The 23,542-nt window shown below is 39.5% G+C and overlaps 1 protein-coding gene across 7 annotated transcripts; it reads left to right on the forward strand.

Moving 5' to 3' along the window:
- The first annotated feature begins 191 nt into the window (after positions 1-191).
- Positions 192-23,465, forward strand: EIF2AK2 (eukaryotic translation initiation factor 2 alpha kinase 2). 7 transcript variants are annotated; one of them, XM_049831420.1, is made up of 17 exons: positions 194-753; positions 1,205-1,342; positions 5,572-5,698; positions 9,122-9,236; positions 9,766-9,935; positions 10,762-10,888; positions 12,555-12,637; positions 13,637-13,721; positions 14,192-14,226; positions 14,389-14,523; positions 14,994-15,113; positions 16,384-16,491; positions 18,155-18,347; positions 20,461-20,586; positions 21,151-21,246; positions 23,202-23,264; positions 23,346-23,465. In XM_049831420.1, the coding sequence occupies exons 3-17, from the start codon at positions 5,595-5,597 to the stop codon at positions 23,463-23,465; spliced, it is 1,680 nt and encodes a 559-aa protein (XP_049687377.1). In that variant the 5' UTR covers positions 194-753; positions 1,205-1,342; positions 5,572-5,594. The 7 variants fall into 7 exon arrangements, with proteins under 7 accessions (XP_049687382.1, XP_049687381.1, XP_049687377.1 ...); XM_049831418.1 differs by having other exon boundaries at positions 194-630; XM_049831419.1 differs by having other exon boundaries at positions 194-1,342; positions 5,292-5,698.
- The last annotated feature ends 77 nt before the right edge of the window (positions 23,466-23,542 follow it).

A 23,542-nucleotide genomic window follows, 5' to 3' on the forward strand; every position in this document is an offset into this window, starting at 1 on the left:
TTGCCCGGCAGCCGCAGTGCCCTGCGCGTCTCTTGCCGTGCGGGCCGTGGGCCGGGGTGCGGTACGCGAGGGGAAGGGGAGCCGTGGCGGACGCCGCTGCTGAGGCGTGGAGGAGACGGCGGCACCTGTCTGAGGCGGGGCGGGGCGGGGGCGGTCCGTGTGGGAAGCGGCGGTACGGGGACCCGGAAGTGAGTGAGGGTGGGTGGGGCCGCGCCTGCGGTTTGTCGTCGCTTGGTTGGTTTGGGTTTGGGTTTTGGTGGGTTGGTCTTGTTTGGGTTTTTTTCCCCTTTCTCTGTTAAGGAATGCTCTCTGGGTGAGGCAGCCGAGAGCTGGTATCTGATCTGAAAAGACCTGTCGACGTGCTGCCAGGGGACAGCTTCACCGTGAAAGGATTTCCCCTCGCAGCGCTCCCACCCGGGAACGGCTGGGCGGCGGCCCCGCGCCTTCCCCGCCCGCTGCCGGCGGCTGCCTCGCCCCCGCCCCCGCTCCCTCCTCCCGGCGGCGGCGGTGGCGGCAGCTCCGCTCCGCTCCGCTCCGCGTGCCGTCCCCGGGGCTCTCTGCCTTGTCGCTGTCATGACCGCGGCTGCCGTCACTGATGCAGCCCGCTATCAGCCGTACAAAAGGTCACCGGTAAGCTCCCTTCGAGGTGTCGCTGCGCGGCGCCCGACGATGCCGAAGTCCGTGGGTTTGTAGTCCGGAGCGCGCCCTGAAGAGGCGTTGGTGAGAGGGAGCGGCGCGGAGGGGGAGCAGGAGGTACAGGCAGCGGAATGGGTTTAGTTCGGCGTGCGGGCACGACGTGTTGAGACGCTAATTTATTAAACGCAATTCACAAAGCTGGAGGAAACTTTGTATCTTGCCAGAGAAACTGGACGTTCACCCCAGGCCACTTTCACGTTCTGAAAACTGCACGTTTGATAGCAATCTCCTTGTCTGATAAAAGATGTCGGGTCACACATCGGGCCAGAAAAATCGTGCCAAAGAGCTTGGTGTATGACAAGTGAAACTACGGAACGCAGGAATTTAGGGAGAGGGAGGGATTCTGAGAAGAAACGGATATGGCTAAGGATCCTGTAGTTAGGGAAATAGGAGTTTTAATAAAATTGCTGTAGTTGACTGTAATAAAATGTGCTACTTTCATTTGATAAAACAAAAAGGTGTTAGGCATGCAGGTCTCATGTGCCTCTACTGAATTACTGTTTTTCAGAATTTGCACAGAAGAGTGATTAAAAATAGCTGAATTTCTAGGATTCTCTCCGCTTAAGAAGACGGCATCTGTTTCAGACAGCCCAGTGTTCCAGTCAGTGACCAGTGGATCCTATGAAATGTGTGCCTTTCAGAAAAGGTACATTTACCTAGGAGTAATCTTTGTGCTTTCTTTGACAGTTGGTCAAAGAGGTCATAATTGGAAAACAAAAGATTTTATAAGAGATACATCTTTAATAGAAGCTTTCAGATACAGAATTGAAGCAGTTAAAGCATGGATTATAATTATTTTTAAACTTACTTATTTTCATTTTTCTCATTAACTGACTGTGTGTGGAAAACTCACATTCACTTCGGAGTAGGACTGCAGTTGTAAAACATGCTTTCATGTATACTTGTAAAAGTCACTGCAAGGTTGTTTAACTTCAGACAGCCATTTGCCATGCTGTATTTGTATGAACCCCACAGTTACCAAAGCCACTCGTGACAGCTTTGTCTATCAGCATTTCAGCATGCGTGATCTGTGTGCAATCTTATGCTTTCAGATATGCACAGTACTTTCTCATTGTTCTTTATGCAGGCTCACTAGAGGCTAGAAATGCCTCACAGAAGCTCAGAGCTGGGAAAAGACAGTGGTCAGAAAGCTAAGTAGGAGCCAAGTTGAAACATGAGGTGTATTGCACATTCTAGAAGTGATAATGTAAGAATGCCATTTTGGTATCTTTAAATGAGGTCCATACATAGAATTATGGAACTGCATTAGGTGGGTTTTTAACAAGGAGTAATCATAGACTCATAGAATGGTTTGGGTTGGAAGGGACCTTGAAGATCATCTAGTTCCAACCTGTTTGTCCCCTATGGGCAGGGACAACTTCCACTAGAGATGAGGTTGCTCAAAGCCCCATCCAGCCTGGCCTTGAACACTTCCAGGGGTGGGGCATCCACAGCCTCTCTGGACAACCTGTTCCAGTGCCTCACCACCCTCATAGTGGAAAACTGCTTCCTTACATATAATCTAAATCTACCCTCTTTCTGTTTAAATTTAGTTAAAAGAATGTCATGAACATTTGCAAAGAAAACCTGTTTTGTCCATACATATGGAAATAATAATTTGTGAATTATGTGACTCATACCATGGTTTGTCTTTTTTTTTTCTATGAGATGATGATACTTACAAGTTTAGCATTGTGAACTCTCTGTTTTTCTCTGCATCCCCACTAGCATCTGAATGCGTTCCTTGCTGGTTGTGGCAGTGCTATGGGAGGCAGGTGTGCTTCCTGGGTGCTGGTGGGTGCCCAAGTCATTTCCTTATAGTAAGGATGAGACCTAAAGCTTACTGCTGTTTTCCTGCTCTCCTCTACAGCTGTCTGGTTTCTACCAGAGAGACATCTTGCAGGGGGTGGGGGTGGGAATCAAAGCACAGACCAACAGGTTATGTATCTGGGTGATCAGGAGTAGATGTTGAGTGCACACAGTGGAACACATCTGCTCCATACCTTAGATACAGCCTCTGGAAACTAATCTTGGAGATTTATTTTCTTTCCTGCTTTTATTATTTTGTTTTCTGCTTTTGTTTTCTTTCCTGCTTTTTCAGAATGTATTTATTTGGTGGCCGATCTTTTTTTTCTTTATCCCAGTAAGAGATTTACTGTCAAGTGCCTTAATGTTCAGTGATACCCATAACATACTTTAAGTTTAAAGAAGGGATAAACAATGAGAGATAGGAAATTGCTCTTGTGTTGGAGAAAGTTATTTGCTGGCTGAGACCAAAACAGAACTGTGAGAAATTTAAGTAGAGCTGACCAGGCTGAGTGGATTGACTAACAGTATTCAGTTCTGATAAATGCAGACAATCCAGACTGGAAGGAAAAATGCTTAAGTTACACTTTTTTTCTTTTTAACTTTTCTAAGTGCAGTATGTGCAGTTTGGCTTGATCTCTAAAAAGTGGAAGACCACCTTTGTAAAATCAGCTCTTTTCAATACAGGAGGAACGTGGTGAAGCACCATGTAAAAAAGTATGTTGACTTCCCCCCCCTTAATTTACATTAGTGGTACAGCTTCATTTGGAATGGCTTGTGCTTACTGATCACCTCATTAAAGAATTCCTACAGATGTAGAATTGGAAGGGTGGAGAAGGTGTTTAAGGGCTGAGGAAAAACTTACAGAGAGAGATTGCAGTAAAACGGTATGCAATAAAATAATACAATACAATAAAATAATATCCAACCAAAAGGATAGCAACTGAATTGAAAATTCAAAATGTATAAAAGGAAATACTTTTTGTTACATGCCCTAACTATGGTTTGGAATTAATTTCTTTGGGAAGCTGCTGAGGTTGAGACCATTGTATTGCAGAGTGGTGGGATACTGTCATGACCCAGACTAGACAGACCAGGGAGTCATGTTTAATTTGAAATTCCCTCGGGCTAAATTAAGGTGAAATGACACCAAACGATCAGTTAAAGATTTTATTTGTGACAGAAGCAAACGGAACTGGGGAGGCGTGGTAGTAGGTGGCAGGGTTTCTCACAACAGGAATTGGCATAAGACTACTTCCGTAAACCGCGTAGCCCAGGGTAACCATATACATCAATTCAGGTAATAAGGAGATCCCTCCCGTTGGTTCACAGCAGACCCCCTTGCTTTCTAGACTCTTCCTCAGAGAAGGGCCTGGGGTGGCTGGATCCACTCTTAGTCCCAGACTTGGTCAATGGTTTTATGTCTTAAAGGGTTGAGGTGTGGGGATTGTGGAAAAGGAAAAGGAACAAGAGAAGAAGGAAGAGAGAAAGATTTCACCAGTCCTGGGTCCAGCGTTGGTTCAGTCAGCCAAGGGGTCCAGTTCTGGTGCACCTGGGGCTTCAGTTTGTGTCCTTTTATCATCCTTGCTCCTCCTTCGGGCCGGCACCCGAACTCGTCAGGCGAATGAGCGGTTTGTGGGCCTTTGGGGCCTGGGGGTGGTTTGTGGAGTAACTTCTCCTTCCCTGCAGATGTGGCCATTGTTTGATCTTTGTATCGGAACAGGGAGCTGCGGCCCCCCCCCCCCAGCACGCCCTCCCCCTCCTGTTGCTGATGTCTGAGCTGATGGGCTTTTCACCTTGGTTCCTTGCTGTGCAGGGTTTGTCTTTAAGCAGAACTTGCCCCACCACAATGTTTGAGACACTAACTCTTTCAGTCTCTCGCAGATACCGATAGGAACACCAGGAACATAGGGAGCTGTAGTTAACTGTGTGACACTTTGTAAGGGATGCGAGTGTTGACCAGCTAGTCAGAGAGGGAAAGGGGCTTACTGGGATGTATTTGGGAAAAGCTGGGTGTGTCACTGCCCTCCGCTGCCCTTATACACGAGCTCTACATAGTACCTGGTTCCTGTAGCTGCCTTGTATCATTTGTAACGGAAAAAGGTAACAGCTAGTCAGGGAAAAATGCCGCTGGGGTCGTACCACTAGCCCTGGAGGAGCGGCTCGCTTGCCTCGCAGCCCTCGCTGCCGCGAAGCTGAGCAGCGTCGGGCGAGGCTGAGGCGGCAGAGCCCGACGGCGTGCGGCGGGCAGAGCCGGCTCCCTGCGGCCCGGGAGGGACCGGGGCGGCCACCCCCTCTGCGGGGGCTCTCGTCCCCGCGCGGCCCGCGCCCGCAGGACCGGAGCTCGGCGGCGGCCGCCGCCCGCCCCACCACATCCGGGGCCCCTTCCCGCCCTTTCGGTTTCGCCTCCAGGCGGGGCGGGCGGTGCTGCGGAAACGAAACTGGGGCCGTCCTCGGCCGCCGGACGCGCCGCCGTGCTGCGCCGCGCCGGCTGCCCGGGGTCCTGGGGCGTCTGCCGCGGCTCGGAGGTCACGGCCCGGGGAGGGCAGGGGAGCCGTCCGGTCCCGCCGAGGCAGGCTGCCCGCACCCCGGCTGTAGAGGCGCTCAGCGGCCGCCTGCCTGCCGGCTGCTCCGCGGCCGGGAGCCTGGATTCATCGCGGTACGTGTGGCTGAGCCTCCCGGTCTTCGCGGTTTGAAAGGACGTGTTAAAATGCCTCTTGGTTCCCCTCTGAAGGAATGGACTCTAATTCTGTCCGTAGAAACGTTACTGATTTTTTTTTTCTTCACAGGGTTCGGTGAATGATTCGGCCTTTTCCTGCCAAGAAATCTGCCAGGAAATCTTCTCTAATCACTAAATTCTCTGCTTTGCTTTCTAAATCTGTTATTCCAAGCAAGGAGTCTTCAAAAACAGTTGCAGATCAACGCTTGAGTTAGAAATTAGAATTAGTTTTCTGTGAACTTCATGTTACCGGCACCGGTTTTCTGTCACAGCAGTGGTCTGCCAGGATTAGGGGCTGTCTCTATACCATGCTTGGAGGCACAGACCTATCTTTGAATGTTGCTTTGCAGAACCCTTTTGAGATTGTGTCAAAATGGAACGTGAGTGTATGGAGAAGATCAACACTTACTGTCAAAAGCAGAAACTGACACTGGTTTATGCCAATGTCAGGATGACTGGCCCATCTCATGATCCTGAGTAAGTTCACTATGCATGTCAATAAACATCAAGATTCTTCCTGCAATGAATGAACTGGCTAAGGCTTGCAATTGTAAAAGTGAATTTGATGAAAGTGTGTATGTGGCAGGAGAACTGGTTGAAACCGTAAATTGAGTGGTAGGTGGGTGGGGAGGATGTCATGTGATAGAGTTTGAGGAGAAAACTTATTGCAGAGTTCATGGCCCTTTTTTGGAAAGCAACAGCAATACACCTGTTACTGGTAACTATATTGTAAGTACGCTCGGCATCTGCCATGAAATCTCTCAGGAGATGGGGTGGGTTGCAGCAAGTATTTCAGTTTATGATCTATGCTAACTTGAGTGCTTTGATTTTTATTTAGGTTTACAAAATGTAGAAATTATTTGTGACTTATGTTGTTAATTTCTAACCATAAAGGTTGGGTGTATATTAATTGTTTGGGTACCAGCATGTTTTATGTGTAGTTAATTTTTGAACACCTGTTACAAGAGAAGAGTCTTTTGCTTAACCTGTTTTGCTTTTACTTTTTGAGACAATTACAAGTGATGGAATATGCTTTATTTTTTAACACAAGCATGGTGGTTTCCTAATTTTTTTTCTCTTGCCAGAGATCATAGATACTCAAGATCTATGATGTTTCCTTGGGTGATTTTTTTTTAATTATTTTTGCTTGTTTGCATGAAGGCAAGCCTTATGCTAATGATTAGTATGTTTCTTTTAATGTCTTCCATGTTGCCAGCCAGCATTGTCTGTGCTGACTTATTCTTGGACCTGACCGTAGTCCCAGAATAAATTAATAAGTATTAGCTGGGTCTCAAGTGTTAATCAGTTATCTTAATTTTTTCCCCATGCAGCTCACATAGTTCAAAAAAGTAACCCTTACTGCAGTAATGGCCACAGCTGTGGTCACACAGCTACATCTTCATGCTTCAAAAGTGATGGCATGGGAGTAACAGAATTTATACACATTTCAAATTTATTCGTTTATCCCATTTATTGTGCTTTTAAATTTTTTTCTGTGTGCTCTGCTACATTCACAAATATAATTCAAACCATTTTCTTGGATCTGTAAGTGATGTGAGGTGTGACAGTGGTATCTGGGAAAATCCTGGGTAACTTGGGCTCTTCCAAGGAGTACAATGTACAGTGTCTGGCTACAGTGATGAATGCTGTAAACCTCCTTTGGTGCCGTTGTGGTGCTCTTTCCCAGTGCTCTGTCTGCTAATGGGATACATTGGCTACTGCTGGTCCTGAGCTGGCTCCCTAACTCTTCTGTGCTGTGTCCCACCTCATAAGTCCTCCTGCAGTTGTCTGAGGCACGATGCAGAGACACCTCCTGCCATCTCCTCCCCTCCTATCCTGGGTTTGGTGCTGTAGCTGCTTCCGCTGCAATGTCTGTCAGGGTCGGTGCTGAACACAATGTAAGAAGGTTGAGAGAGCACAGGCTGGCTCAGTCCCGAGCAGCAAGCTTTCTTGGGCTGGGAACGCAGCGTGTGGACAATCAGGCCAGTGCTGCCTAAACCTGTCAAGTCTGGACAGTGCTTATTAACATGGTGGATAAGCGTGACTGTACATTTGGGACCAACTCATGTAACGCTCATTCAGATAATCCTCAACTCAGGTAATTAACTCATGGGTCATTGGGACTCAGACTGCAGATTTCCTCAGGATGCTTAAATGGTGAAATTTGGATGCAAAGTCATAGCTGAAAGTATGTAGTATTCAGAGCTTAGATATGGGTTGGCTAACAAACCCTTTCCCAAAGAACGATCTTTCATGCTTTTTTTTTCTTTTTTGTATGCTGTTTCCAATGTGTAGAGTATGTGGCACACTGGTGTGCCTTGTCATACTGTTTATCTCCTTAAGATATCTCATTAAGGCTTGCTCACGCAATGACTGCAAGCACTATTCTGCATCTGCATTGTTTTCCACCCAAACATTTCATTAAAGGGAAGTGGAGAGTGAAGTTGGAATACTGAAAAAAGTGAATTCCTGAAGTCATTCCAGTATTTGAGACAAATCATCCCAGAGAGAAACTCGTGGTGGTATACCTAGGCTGTTTCTTTGTGTCAGTCTATCTTGTTGATTGTGAGCTTGTGTATTTATATACTCTGTTGTAATCTGAAGTACAGACGTACCCAGATGTTATAATAATGGTCACGTTAACATGACACAAATCTGTGCTGCTGTCAAAAGCAGAAATCTAGTTGTTGTTTTCTGCTTTGTTGCCTTTTGCGCAAAGGCAGCAGCAGAAACATTAGGGATTTTGCAGTTACAGGACAAGTCGGATCTGGGTAAGAACTGATTTGGCTGAAAACCAACCATTCGTTATTAGGTCACTGTGGTGGGCTGACCCCAGGTGGCAGCGAAACCCCCAGCCAGCCACTCACTCACTTTCCCTCAGTGGGATGGGGGAGAGAATCAGAAGGGTGAGAGGCAGAAAAACTTGTGGATTGAGAAAAAGACGGTTTAATAAGTGAGGCAAAGCTGTATGTGCAATCGAAGCAAAATAAGGAATTCACTCCTTCCCATCGGCAGACAGACGTTTAGCCATTTTCAGGAAAGCAGGGCTTCATCATGTGTAATAGTTACTTGCGAAGACAAATGTTATAACCCCAAATGTCCTGTCTTCCTCCTTCTTCCCCCTGCTTTCATTGCTGAGCGCAATGCCATGTGTCATGGAATATCGCTCTGGCCAGCTGCCCTGGTTGTGTCCTTTCCCAACTTCTCACACACTCCCAGCCTACTTGCTGGGAGGCTAGAGTGGGGAAAAAGAAAAGACTGTGATGCTGTGCAAACACTGCTCAGCAATAGGTAAAACGTTGTATTATCAACACTGTTTTAGTCCCAAATCCACAACATAGCACCATACCAGCTGGTATGAAGAAAGTTAACTCCGTCGCAGCCAGACCCAGTACAGTCAGTCCTGAGCTGTGTCAGTTCCATGTTCTGACTCACGGAGTTGCAGTATGGGAAGCAGTGCGTCCACAGTTGTGCAACGGAGTCGTAAGGGATCAGTGGTTCTGTGTGGAAGGGAAGGACTTTTTTGTTTGGTTGGTTTTTTGTGTCCTGGTGTTAGAGTTTCACAACCTTGCCTGTAACAATGTTGACCTTATGCATTCTTTTGCTTTTAAAAATTTAAATAATTTTGCTTTTAAAAAGCAGTTAAGCATTTAAAAATACTGTTAGAACTAATAAAGTACATGCATTTGTGACTAGTGAAGAAGCATTTAAAAATATTTCTACTAAAGAGTTATCATAATCAGGAGTTAGATATAATAAAAACACATTAATACTCAAATACCTCCACAGTTAACTTATAGTGCTTTGTAGATAATAAAAATAAAGTTGAATCTGAGAAGGTTATTAAGTATACATGAGACAAAATGTAACAATGTTTTAGAAAAGTTTTCTTCATTGCAGGTTCACAGTTGTGGTTAAAATAAATGATGTAGAATATGGTACAGGCACTGGTAAAAATAAGAAGGAAGCAAAAGCAGTAGCAGCAAAAAAAACCTGGGAAATGATTGAGAAACAGGTGAGTAAACTGTAGGATTTAATTTTTTTTATTATTTTTTATTTTTGCTAGTAAAGGTTGAAGATGAATCTCTAAAAGTAGCCAATATAGTATCATTGTTTTCTTTATTTTAGAAGGGTTTCTAATGCTGCCATCCCTTTTCTTTTCTCTGATCAGGGTATTCAGAAATGTCAGAAAATTCAGAAGGCAGCACTCACTTTTTTTTTTTTTTTTTAATGAGACATTTCACAGCTCGTTCCCTGTCTTTTCTTAAAAGAGGTGAGAGGAGACATGGTGAGAGGTTGTTAGACATTGGTGCAGTACTTGGAAAACTGGACTTACATTTCTTTGGAAGTTCAAAATGTAATAAATCTAGGTTGGGCTGACTGTCCTCTGCCACAGGGGACTCTGTTAGTGCAAACTTGGGATTTCTTAAAAATATTTTTAAATGCTGACAAACCTTACAGCTATATTAGATCTTGTGCCCTGCTTATCTTAATCTGTTTATTAAGCTTAAGTTTTTAAGTTACCTGTTTTGTTTGTCTTATAGCCAGAGAGCCCTTCAAACATGCAAGCTTCAGAATTAATGACAACTCAAACGACCTTATTACCTGTACCAGCCAATGACTATGTCAGCCAACTGAATGTGTATTCACAAAGGACGCTGCAAATAGTTGATTACCCTAACACAAAATGTACTGGAGAAGCCCATGCTCCCATGTAAGATGTGCTTTGTCTTTGTACTTGCTTTTAATACTTCTGGTGTTTACTAACCCTACCATTAGTTACCCTGAGTAGTGTTAGATGAATCTTTAGAAATACAATAAAAATTTGGAGGTAATCTGGAGAGAATCCAGTGGAGGGCCATTAAGGTGGTTAAAGAGTTGGAGGATACGGCATAGGAGGAGAGGCTAAGAGGACTGAGTTTGTTTAGCTGGGAGGAGAGATGGCATGATGACAAAATGGTAGTCAGTGTTGACAAATTGTCCGTTATCTTGGTTGTAGCTCTGGCACCTTTGTGGACCTCTCGGCATGTATTTTGCAGACCCCTAGGAATCAAGTGCCAAGGAGAGCCTGTTTGTGTCTCCTGTATGCATTGCAGTCAGTGAGTTGTAGAAATGTTTCAGTTAATGAGAGCTGAGGGATGATGAAGATATTTTAACTCTCTTGACAATGTCTGCTGGAAAACTTCTCCTCTCTTCCCCTGAAAAATCAGCCATTTTAAAACCTAAATTGCAGATAATTTATGATTGTGGGTGCATACGATATGATGCTTTGAGGAGTTCCACCTTAAAAAGTGCTAAATATTCACTCTCTGAAAATTGGTTATCTTGAAGGCATGTCAAATTAGTTACCTACCATTATTAATTAGATTAAATGTATATGTATATACATATACATATGTTTATATGTATACATCTTCTGTCCTGAAGATGTATATTTCAGATTTCCATTCTATAATGTCAATTGACTGTAGTGTTTAAAATCATTAAATTAAGACTTGTCATATGGGATATAAGACTTTATTTCCTGTTGTATTTTACAGGTTTTCTTGTAGCTGTACAGTTAGTGGTTATGTGTATGGAAGTGGCACTGGAACTTCTATAGCTGCTGCAAAACAAGCTGCTGCGAAACAAGCGCTTGAGAAGCTATATAAGCAAGGGACTCTAACAGTATGTGCTATACTTAGCCTTAAGACAGAAGTTTAATTCTTGTATCTTTAATCTCTGAACGGATTTCCTCATTGTATTTAAAAGCATATTCCATGGATTTCACTTAAGAGGGAAACAATCCATATTTTGGTGGGTTGGTTTGGCTACACGATTCTGTTGGTAAAATTTATGTTGTGTTTCTATATTCAACTGCTGGATTAAAAAAATCTCACAGTTGAGATGTCTGTGTATTTCAGAATATGGTCTGATACCTTGTCATTCAAGGATGCACGTATCTTAAAAATTTCTGAATCTTGACTACTCTAATATAGCAGTTGTCTCCTATGTGTTGTTGGGCTGACTGGCTATGAACATAAATCTCTTACTGCCTTGTGTTGGATGAAAAATCTATTGTGAAATGTGAGAAAAACAAAAGCAGGAGTGAGATTCAACCGGACTTGCCTCCTGTAGTATTCCAAGGCAGAGCCTAGTGAAGCAATTGCTAGGACCATCCTCTGGAGAGCAGAGCTATTGTCTTCACGTTAGTGATCATATTTCCATACATGCAAAAAATTATTGAATTCTAATAGTGATCTAAACCCGCTTCTGAAATGCACAGAACAGCACATGTGAGCTAACTTAAATGTAGTTTAAAGGGAAGGAAGGCAGTATGGAGGAGGAAAGAAACCTTTTTTACTTTAAGTACTTTTTTCATTATTTGGCTGTTTACTGTGAATTTTACATGCTTCTTTTATTGTTGTTTTTAAGTTAAGCATGTAATTAATGGCCTCTTATAGCTCTAGGATCCTTCCTTAATATTTTCCTGTGTTGCAAGCTCATGGGTATTTGCATTTTCATCAAAGTCTGAAATCTAGTACCTCGAGCAGAACCTCTGTAGCAATTATTCTAAATTTGGGGTGGGTTGTTTTGCTTTGGTTTTAATTTTTATTAATTCCAAGACATGTCTGTGTAACACACAAAATGTAACTAGCAAAAAGTAGTAAAGGCCCATTACTCCTGAATTAAAAAAAATGTGTTTTGTTTGTTGGCTGTCATTGAAACATAAACCATTAAGTTTTTTTAATTTTTGTCAGGTTATGGTCTATAACAATCATAGGTGCTGCTTTTAATGTTACATTTATGTTCTTATGATATAGGGGGAAAGAAAAAACTGGGGGAAGAACCTCTACTAAGTATTTAGGATTCATTTTTGTAGTCAACCCCGGTTTAGTAATTCAGGTTTCGCAGGGTTTTCACACTGAAGACATTGAATGTCTTTTTGTACAGTCTCAAGATTTTCAGTCTGCTGATGACATAAACCAAAACCTACATATATCTTGTTTTCCACACAGACAATTGCATATGCAGTAAACAATGAAAGCATTTGCTTTTAGTAACTGTAAGTCTTATCCTGATTTTTAGTAGATCTCAGACTCTGCTGCAAATGTGTTTATATAGTCTCAATATGAGAGGGAAAACGCTCACTGTGACACAGCCCTGTATTTCACTCCTTTGGATGGAGTTAGGCAGATGCCTTTCTTCTGTAGGGCTTTGAATGTTCAGTGCAGTTAACAACTTCCACTTAGGACCTTGTAATCTTCCCTCCCCGCTCTTTGAATGGCATCTATTGCACTAGGGATTTTTTTTATGTGATATTGTTAACCATTCTTATTTTTTCTTTTTTCAGATGGGAAGAGAAGAATCTAATGGAAATTCTACATTTACTGAACATAGTAATTCCCCTCGAGTGCCAACTCAGTCTGACTTGGAGTAAGTTGAGTTCACTGATAATGTGAAACAAAATGTATTTACTGATCTTAAAGGGTCATGTGATCTATTTCTAAATAAAATCTGTCATGGTGTGTTTTGCAGTATAAAGCCATTTAATTTAAGCTTCTATTTCTTAGATTTCAGAGCAAAATTTGTTGTACTTGTGCAATTTTATTTGAGTCCTTATGGGTTAGCTTGTAATAATTTTAGAGCTTTCTAATATATTTAGATTTTGCCATGAGTAGTTCTTTCAGAAGCATTTTTACTGTAATGGAAACAGAATAAACTACCTCATTCAGTAGTGTTAATTCTTGCCATTTTTAATACTCACTTTCCTATTGTGACACTTTTGTGAACTCAGTATAATTCAGTTTCAGTACTTTCCTGTGCTCCACATTCTGCTTTCTTCTCTGTTTTTTTTTTTTGTTTTTTTTTTTTAGATTTTTCTTCTCCATAAATCTTCCTTTCCACCAAAGGGAAAATTTGCTTAGCAAAAGAAAATGAACACACATAAAGTTTCATTTGTGATTTGGGAAGCCTAGATCAAGCCTTTTGTGTCCAGCAGTTAATTTGACTGTAGTGCCACTACCACCTCTTTATGTTCTTTGTGCGATTGTAAAGAAAGCTGATAAGTACAGTGCTAGAGGTGGCTGCACTGCCTTGAAATAAACATATGTATTTAACCTATTTAATTTAAGGATATAATAGAAAATATATCATATAGACATCTAGATATCATGGCATCATATCATAGAAATAGAGGACTATATTACAAAAAGTTGGGTTTTTTTATTAGCTTTCCAGCATAAAGTTTTGTAGTTCAAATCAGTCATGATTGTTAATGCTTTTTCAGGTTTTGCTTTTAAAAACTATGGGTTTTTTTATGCTTCTGTTTTTCTTGTGGCCATAATTTTATTTATTTATTTATTTAGTCATTTAATTTATTTATTTGATTGTGTTACTTTCACCTAAAAGTAGTCTACTATTTTTCAATAACAGCAGTGTTTCCTTTGAAGACTCAGCTGCAAAGTTAGTAGAAAAAATGAAAGACATGGCAGTATGCGAAAAGCCTTCACCTTCTCAGGTATAGTATGAAAATGGTCTTCCTCATAATTACATTTTAGACCCTGAATAGAGCAAGCTTCCTGTCAGAGTGTAGCACCAGTTTGTTCCTTTATCCACTAATCACTAGAAAACACATGTGCATTTTTACTACGAATATTCAGTACTTTCTTACTGTTACCATTAGTGTGGACCCACTTTATGTACTGTTGACTAAATGGGCAGTACTCTCAAGAAAGGGGATCACACTGAGCTCATATTTTTCTGTGGGAAGAAGGATGATGTCATACATAGCACATGTGAAAAATTTTAAGCTAAGATGTGGCTTCATTCTTATTACATTGTTTACAATTATAAACATTACCTTGTTTATGATTTATATGTTTATAATTTATAGACAATTCCTAGTTACATTCTCAGACATATTTTAAACTAAGTAGAGTGAAAATATTCAGGATGTCTCAGTTAGCTTTTTTTCTCTTTTTCATGTAGAGAGACGCACAAAGTTCTACCCTGAAATCCAAAAGGTATGTCTTTATTTCTAGGGTGCAATCTCCCATAAACTATATTGCAAACCACTTTAATGTTTCTATATCTAGCAAAGAAATGCCACTATTGGGAGGTATATTTCGCTTGTCACATGTTAGAAAAATGGCTCATTATAAGTTTTGCTTTTATCCTTGTTAAAGAAAATTGGCAGCTAATTTTGATAATGCAAGAAACAAGGAAGAGGAGAAAAAGATGTCAGATTTAGATGAAAGTTTGCCAGATTTGGACACAAATACCAGTGAGGAGAATGAAAGTCCATACACAGTGAATAAAAGGTAAGAAGGATTTTTTTAAAAAAATTTTTTTTTAATAAGATCTGTATGGCAATTACAATATGTGGTGGTCTAGATTTGTTTGTTTATTTATAATAGAATGTGGGAAAACACTGTTGTAAAAATAACTTTCTAAGAAAATTGGTATTTGAGATACTTTTTTTTTTTCCTGGAAATTCCAAATATAGTATAGCAACTGACATGCAATGATATTTTTAATGCTTACAACCAAAAGTCATTTGTGAGAAGATGTGAGGGTAATTACCCTACATGCTTTCAAGGATCAGTTTCCCTTGTGTTTTTTAATATTCAAGACTATGATTTAGACCTGTATAGGTTTTGAGTGATCCCTGTAGAATGGTATTTCAGCAGATGTAGTAGATCTGTCAGGATCATTTTTATATCTTATAAATTTAATGTTAAGTATACTTAAGTTATATATATATTTTTATTTATTTTTTTTTTTTTTTAAGATTTCTTGAGAGTTTTAAAAACATAGAGCCTATTGGTGAAGGTGGTTTTGGGAATGTTTTCAAAGCAACAGGAAAGCTTGATGAGAGAACCTATGCAGTCAAACGAGTTCAATTCACAGAGTACGTACTGTATATTTACTTCTGGTTTTTATTTTAGGACAAACTTAATCAAGATTTTAGTACTTTGTTTTGTCTCTTTAATAATCCTTGGAGCACTTAAGCAATTTTCATTATTAATTGTACATTCTTTCTGGTAAACTGTTTCCTTTATTTCTAAGTGAAGCTGAAAATGGCATGCGACTTTGTTAAATTTTGCATGCACTGGAATAATTTCAGATGCAACTGTAAAAAAGTATATTTGTTAAGTTCTACTTTCCCTGAACACACTAGTGCTCTGGTTATTAATGTTGCAGAATGTGTTTGAAGAAAACTTGATGATTAATAAAACAGTGAAAGCAGCACTGTTCCTTTTGACAGGTTACATGGAAAATTTACATATCAGTAATGCATAATGACTATAATTAGGGAAAATAGAGAAAAATGAAAGTAACACATTTTGTGGTTTGTAATTGGGAAATGCTTTATATATGACCCATGTAGTCATTATTCTCACACTATGTTACTTGTCCTTTATAAATCTCAACAGAGAATGATAAGCTTAATTTTTTTTTTAAAGTATTTTTCTGTAACCTGTACCTAGTAGAGTATTTTATCAGCAGGTGAAAAACTGGAATTTCTTTTAGGTAATCTGTTGAAAAAGTTTCAAGTTGTTGGAGATACTTGTCCCTTACATTGTGTAACTGCCCTTCAAATTCTTGTGTTCTTCACAAATATATGTTATGTTCATTTGTATTGTAATCCTGAGAACTATACTAGAAAGCATTCTACTGGTTCTTCAAATAAAGACTGCTGGTCTGCTGATGGGTTTGAACTTACTTTGCTAGCCGATGTTGCAAGTACAGGCCAAATTTAGTAATAGTTCTTCATGAGTATTTACATGGACTTCTGTATATGTAAACAAACTTCATAGAGGTGAAGAGAAAACATGGGTGTTTGCTACATTCTGTTTGACTACCTAATATAATTACACATTGCAACTATCTGCTTTTTTCAGCTTTTTTTGAGTGCGGCTTTCATTTCTAATATGGTTAAAACATTTTTTGCACTTTGAATAACTGAGCAGATGAAAGAAAACCCACAGAATTTGTAACTACAACTTTGAACTTGTATGAAGGAGAATATTATCTTCTTTTTCTAAACTAATGTAAAACTGTATACTGCTACTTGATATCATGTCTTTTATTTAACTTTAATATTACATTTTTATAGGGAAATGCCATTTGTTTCTTTTTTTTTCTCCCCCCCCCCCCCCCCCCCCCCCTCCAAATAGGAATGTAAAGCGTGAAGTAAAAGAACTTGCAAGACTTGACCACGAAAACATAGTGCGGTATTATTGTAGCTGGAAAGGGTATGACCATGTAACTTATTCAGACTCAAGGTAACTACAAGATAGTAGTTTGCACTCACAAACTTGTTTGCCATAGTGAGTTTTGTGTTGTGAAAAAAAAGGCTGATGATTGGTTATAAATCATTATACAAATATAAATGCATACACATACTTACACACTTGCTGTTAGGAAAAAAAGGCACAGTACTTTTCAGCAGCAGGTTGTATATAATTGTATATATTTATATCTTCTTTTCCTTGATGGATAAGATACATTATGTAATTTTATCTTGCTCCTCTCTCTTAATACATAGAACTTGCTGAATCTATAGAGGAGTGCAAGAGTGCAGAACTCAAAATTTGGGGCTAGAATTAACAACAGAAACTAAAAAATTGTCTGTCAGTTGGTTGCCAAATTCCTGATCAGAAGTTTCATTTTTTTAAGTACTGGCCAGCCAGTAGCTCTCATAGATTTAATTATTTCTCTAAGTTAGTATTTTAACTGTGATGCCTGAAGCAGTTTTGGCTGTTGAGAACAGAAAAACAAAATTAAATTCTCTTTCATTTAGAGGTAGTCTTTCAACACGAAGACTTCTGGGAAGATAGTGGTGAGAGTTTTACTCATAAGTTAGGTTATTAACTTTTCAAAACTTCTGTGGTAAGCTTTTTTCCCTAGCTGTAAATTCATACCCTTCAGATATGTTGCCACACTTACCTAGATCTATAAAATATTAATGGATTCAAAATTATGGCTGGTATGGTATCTGTCCAGTGTGCTCAGTAAATGAGGAATAAAATGGGGGGAAAAAAAGCCTTGTGCCAAAACCCAACCGTTACTATGTTGGAGTCTCAATATCACTTATGCATTTTAAATTGAGCAGTTATTGGGTAAAAGACACAAAAAAGTCCTAAAAGCTGAAGTCCCAGCCTGGAATTCCACTTAGTGCCCTGACCTCAAGGCTACAGAATGTCCTGAGCCACTTAATGCTTGCTCTTTCAGTGCCTCAGGCGGCTTTATTGCAAGGCACTCTGATCACACAGTGCAAGTAGGAAAAAGTGGTGCCGCCTGCTCTTCATATTGTCCTTCCCCTCACCATCTCCAGCCTCAGCCTATCCTATGGGCTGATGGTGAGAGAACTCTTTTGGAAAGTGTGAGGCTGTCAGGTGGGTGAATATATTTCATCTAGATTTCCAGCTTTCAGAAGGGTTTCTCTAACTCACAGATTGATGTCAAAGATGGTCACTGCAGTACCTTCTTGAAGGGACAGAGTTTGAAAGGATGTAATCATACTGGATAGGATAGGAAGGCTAATGCTGTCTTTGTTGAGCGGAATAGAGAATACCTGCCAGGGACTTGCAGCAGTTCCTAGAGGGTGAGATGGGAGCCAAGGACAGTGCTATTTCTTCCTGTATAGGACATGCTTCTAGATATGAGGGGAGCAAAATTAGGGCACTCAGAAAACTTTCAGTGTGAACAAGGAAGCAAGCAAAACATAGGAATATTCCAGGAGTATGTAGCAACTCAGCAGGGGTTCTTTGGTCTGCAGTTCTATTTATTTATATCTAGAAGAAATTAGTCTTGCAGACTTTGTTTTGGGGAACTCCAAAAATAATAACTAACAAAAAGTTTTTTTAAAGAACCTTAGAATCATTGATGGCTTGGGAGGCATTGTATCTTGCCAATTTCAATATGGTCTATAATTTTCTTTTGCAGGCAGAAGTCAAACAAAGAAATTACCTGTCTTTTCATCCAAATGGAATTATGTGAACAAGGGCCATTGGAAAACTGGATTGAAAAGAATAGACTAGACCGAAAGTATCATGAGATGGCACAAAACAAATTTTTACAAATACTGAAAGGAGTGAAATATATTCATTCTAAAGAGTTAATTCATCGAGACCTCAAGGTAAGTAGGATAGGTAATTAAAAAAAAAATAGATAAAAGTAGTACTTATTGGAATTTCAGAAAATGTTAACAGACTAAACAAAGACAAGAACAATTTATGTACTCTAGTAGTGTGCCTCTTTTGATATTGCTAGTGATTATTTGTTTTTCAGCAACTGGCTGCATTTCATCCTAAAATCAGAAGGTAAACTGGAGGATCTCGGAATGCAGCAGTTAAAAAATCAGCAGTCATGAGTTAACAGGCATTTTCAGTGTACTATGTGTTACAAGACTGCTTATTGGAAGAAGAAATACTAACTTTACTTGATAAAATAATTAAAAGCAAGAAAGTGAAAAGTTGAGTCTAGGAAGTTTGCTCTTGCCATACTGTAAAGGGATAGTTTATCTATCCTAATACATTGCTGTGTTTGATAATGACATACTCTAGTTGCTCTTGTATCATGTATGCATACAAATATTTGAATGCTACTTTTTTGATAGAATTTCAGTCTCTATAAGTGCACAATCATGGAAAGATTTTATTTCAATATGAAGATTATAAAGGACAAAGTTGCAAGCCTTCAGAGCTTCATATGCCAGCCATAATGTTGCTTACAGAGTTTTAAATCACTCGCTTTGTGAAAAAGTCATTAGTATGGTGGTGGTCCTAAAAACGGCTGTAGTGGGTCACATTAAATGTCAATCTAGGATGCTGTTCTCCTTCTATTGTGGCTAATTCCAAACACCTAGAGTGTATTAGAGCTGAGAGGTGATACAGTGATGCTGTCCTTGATGCATACTCTCTTCCTCTCAAGGTTTCCAGTAACGTGAAGTTTATGGACTTCTTGAACCAGAAATTGAAATCTTTTGCATTTTGTGTTCACAGTGTAGTTCCAGATCACATTCACTGCCCACTCATAGAATCTTCATATCTTCTAGAGCTTTTCTATCAGGCTTATTGCTACAATACTGAAATGAACCACAAATATACACTCACTATTTTCCCCAGATGCCTGGGAGAAGACGCCAAACAACCTTTCTCTCCTCACCCATTAATTCTTAGCTCTTCCTACTCTATGTGCTTTGTATTTGCTTGCTCCTTCAGTCTGACTTTATTTTCATCTCAGCTCAATCTCCTACTTTTCCCTATTCATATGAATCTGCTGCCCCAGTCACTTATCCATGGCACCTGGCTGTAACCTGCTTCCAAGTCCTATTGCTAAGTTGCCTGTCTGCATTTGAATTTAGGAACTTTTCTCCCCACTTTGATCTTTGATCTGCATCTGAACTTAGATGCTTGGCCATCTGAGATCTCCATGCCCTAGAATCAAAGCTGCAGGATAGGTTCAAGCCGAGATGAATCCCATTAGTGCCTGGTATGAATGTAGTCTTCAAATAGCGTAGCCAGGTATAGGTACTGTATTAAATGTGTGTGGACATGGTCAAACTTGAACCGAAGAACTACATTGGGCATTCTTGACACAAAGATCTCTTCCTGTTAAATATTAAGTCTGTCCTGGCCTCTTTGAGTAAAAGATTGCATGAGGCTATTTGGTTTTGGTTTAATAACATTTGGAAATGTGGTTTCTTTATCTTCTTTGGCAAATTTCATCCAAGCATATATAAAATTCTATTTTTAGTTGCTTATGAGTTTGTCAAATTTAAAAATGGGATGTTCAATGGAAACTTAAATCTGAGACTGTGAGATGCCTATAATAAGTCCTAACTCTACAATTGACTTCATACAGATAATCCTGCTGTGCTTAGGAGAAACCATGATTTGAGTGGAATTCCATGTGAGCCTAAATGCTTTGCCCAAGTGTATCAAATCCCAGGGCTAGGACTGAAGACTAAAAAGCACTTCCGGATATGAAATGTTACATGCACAATGTATCTGAAGAGCATTAAAGAATGATATGGTTACGACTGAGTGGAAAAAAAAAGTTGCAGTTACTGTGGCATGTGCTACTTTAAATTTAGTTTGTGTTTTTAAAAATTAATTGAACTTTCTTCTGTTTCCCACCCCATCAGTTCCTTAATGCTAATTATCAAATTTTATGGGGAGCACTTCTGTGGCTCATTATGCTTGACAATAAACCTAGGTCATATGGTGATTATTTTTTTTTTAATATAGCCTCAGAATATATTCATATCCCATGAAGATAAAATAAAAATAGGTGACTTTGGTCTTGTGACTTCTGTGGCGTATGGGACTCTGACTGAGAACAGAGGAACAAAATCATATATGGCACCAGAACAGGTAAACATCCTGCTGTATTAGTGTCTCTGTAACTGGATTTGCATTATAAACTTAGCATTGGATGTGCTCAATCCTAATTTCAGTACTAAACCAAGTTGCCTAAAGTTCCCTTGTATGATTGTATATGAGGATAACTGTATTCTGGAGAAAGCTGTCTGCAAGCGTGATTTTATTTCGCTATGCTGACCTGTGGGGTCTGACACTGCACTGTAAGGAATGCTCAAGCAAAACCAGGCTGCCAGCCAGGTATTCCAATTTGAATTTGGGACCTCTGTTAACTGTGGCATTTGAGTTCTTCTATTTGTTTCATTATTTGTGACAGAGATATTGGCATGCCTTATCTGTATAGGTCTGTAAAAGTCTTAATTTCAATGTGCTTAACGTGACATAATAGTCACTATTTAACAGGTCTGCAGCAGAAAGGGTTAATGACTACTAAGAAGATCAAGTAGGGCTAGTCCTGTAGCCTTGGGGTGGAAACTTCTACTGACTTCAAATTTTGTTTTAGGAAGTGTTGTCTAGTTGGATTTGACACCTCTGTTGTTCTTGTTCTCATCTTTGTAGTTCGGGGACAGATATGGAAAGGAAGTAGATATTTATGCACTGGGATTAATTTGGTTTGAAATTCTTTCGGCATTCAGTGGTCATGAGAAAATTAAGGTATGTAATCTTTAAATTTAAAAAACTTCAAGTCTTATTGTTTTGCCTTGCTGCTGGTATCACATGCTGATTGCATGCTAGAAGGAATCTATATCTAGAGTACTGTCTCTATTTACATTTTCCCATCAATTCATTTCTGTAAGGCCTGTGAGTCCTCACACCTCAGCTGAAATGTAATAACTGAAATAAAGAAACATTAGTTGTTTTATTTCACTTATGTCACTGACATACACATTAAAGCCCGAGCATGCTCAAGAATGATGTCTAGCAAAAAGGGTTTCAAGTTTCTGATAAATCTTTTTGTTTGATCAGTGTTTGAAGGGAATATTTTTCTAATTTTAGAAAAATTATGAATGGGAGAGTTTTGTCTCTGCCACACTCTCGTCTTCACTGCATAGTGGAGCAAGAACAAAGTTTCTATCAAGTAAAAACACTTGCATTTTTTTCAAAATGAAAACAAAACCAATTTGGAATATGTAGCTTTAATTGAAAAAGATGTTATTTCAAAAAGAAAACCAGTGTTACTTAAGCTTTTTTTGAAAATGCACCTTTTATGTATCTTCACTTTTTCTTGGTACTTTGCACATTATTAGTGTAACTACTCATATGCTCAAACCTATGTATTTGTAGGACAGCAATGTACCTGCTGAGTATCTTGTCTAAAGTGATGGTAAGATATATGTACATGGTTGGACCCAGAAACTCTTGAACAGTTAGCTTGGTCCTTTTGCCAATATGAGAAAACCATATCAATGTGTCTGCACATCTCGCAGGTTCAACTTGGCTGTTTAGCTACTGTGTAGTAGTTTCTGAGACATCTTGTTGCTGCTCACAGCTGACTGTGCAAATGTGTCCACAGTCCCATGGTGTTTACAGTCAAAAGGGCAAGACCAATTATTTAGTCTTGTTTCCTTAAGGCATAAAAATCTTGTGTCTGTAGCCAGCTGGGGAAGTCAAGTGGATGGAAAAGTCCTAGGATGGTCTTCAACTGCTCCATCAGCTTAGAAAATAATTTCACTTAATGGAGCTTGATAAACTCTGTTGTATGGTGCTGGCAAGCCCTGCTGAAAGAACATCACGCAAAAGTGAAGTTGATTATGAGCTGAGTAACTGGTTCAGCTGACAATCACTGGCAGGTAGGGTCACAAGCCTAAAGCTACTGCTGAAGAGTAAGGAAAAAGCTTGAAGTTCATGGGAGCTGTTGTTTTACTGGATACTGGTTATAAGGGCTTGCTAAGCCATGCTATAACATCCATCAGACTAGGTACTGATTGAGGATGCACAGCTAAGTATGCAACAATATGATTGTCATCTTTTTCACGCACATATTACATTAGTTAACAGCAAGGTGAATGATGTGGACTGCTCTGTTTACCCAGAAAGCTACGTCATGTGGAAAAAATAGTTGTTACCTGGGCATGTAATTAGAAATTCTCTGTATGTTAGTTGCTTTGAACTCCATGTAGCATTTTCTGCAGTGACACAGAAGTAAGTGTGTGGTACTGAACAAGGTAAAAGGGAGGAAGCACACCTGCTTGGCTTGCAAATAGTAACATCCAAAGTAGGAAATTTAGTCGTCTTGCCTTTTTTTTTTTTTTTTTTTTTTTTAATTGTGGTAAGAGGATATAAGCCCACTACTTTTAAATTAAGGAAAGAAGGATGAAGGTTCTGAAATAGAGAGGATTGCTAAAACAAACACATCATTGCAGAGTATGAAGCTTTTAAGCTTAAAAAGGGACAATAGTTGATGAAAAGACCATAAAAAAACAAAACAAAGTACAACTAAATGGAAAAAACTTTCAAACTGTTTAGCATGATTTTCTTTTTGAAGATTTACCTTTTTTTGTAGATCTATATTTTCCTAATTACTTGAGTAAATTATATGGGTCATAAAGTGAGATGCAAAATATAATCAATGAAAACATACTGAAACTGTTCTCTTTTATGAATTTCAGGTATGGCATGATGTTAGAGAAGGTCAACTTCCAGAGAGCTTCACCAAACAATTTCCAGTAAAGGCATGGGATTTTAATACATTATTTCAGTTAGTTTATTTACTCATAAAAAATAATTTATTGACATTTAATTTCTTTTTCCAGGTACCCATAATCAAAAAGATGCTTTCAAGAGACCCTTCAGGAAGATACTCTGCATCTGAAATACTTGAGTTTTTTAAGTCTGTTGATAAAGACAACTCATTTAAAACTCATACTCGGTAAATGCCTTTCAGATGTAAAAAGGCTTTCAGATGTGTTTAAATCCAGAGTTTGATGTCTGAAACTGATGAAATAACAGT

This window comes from Accipiter gentilis, chromosome 28, assembly GCF_929443795.1.
Source record: "Accipiter gentilis chromosome 28, bAccGen1.1, whole genome shotgun sequence".
Taxonomy (NCBI): Eukaryota; Metazoa; Chordata; class Aves; order Accipitriformes; family Accipitridae; genus Astur; species Astur gentilis.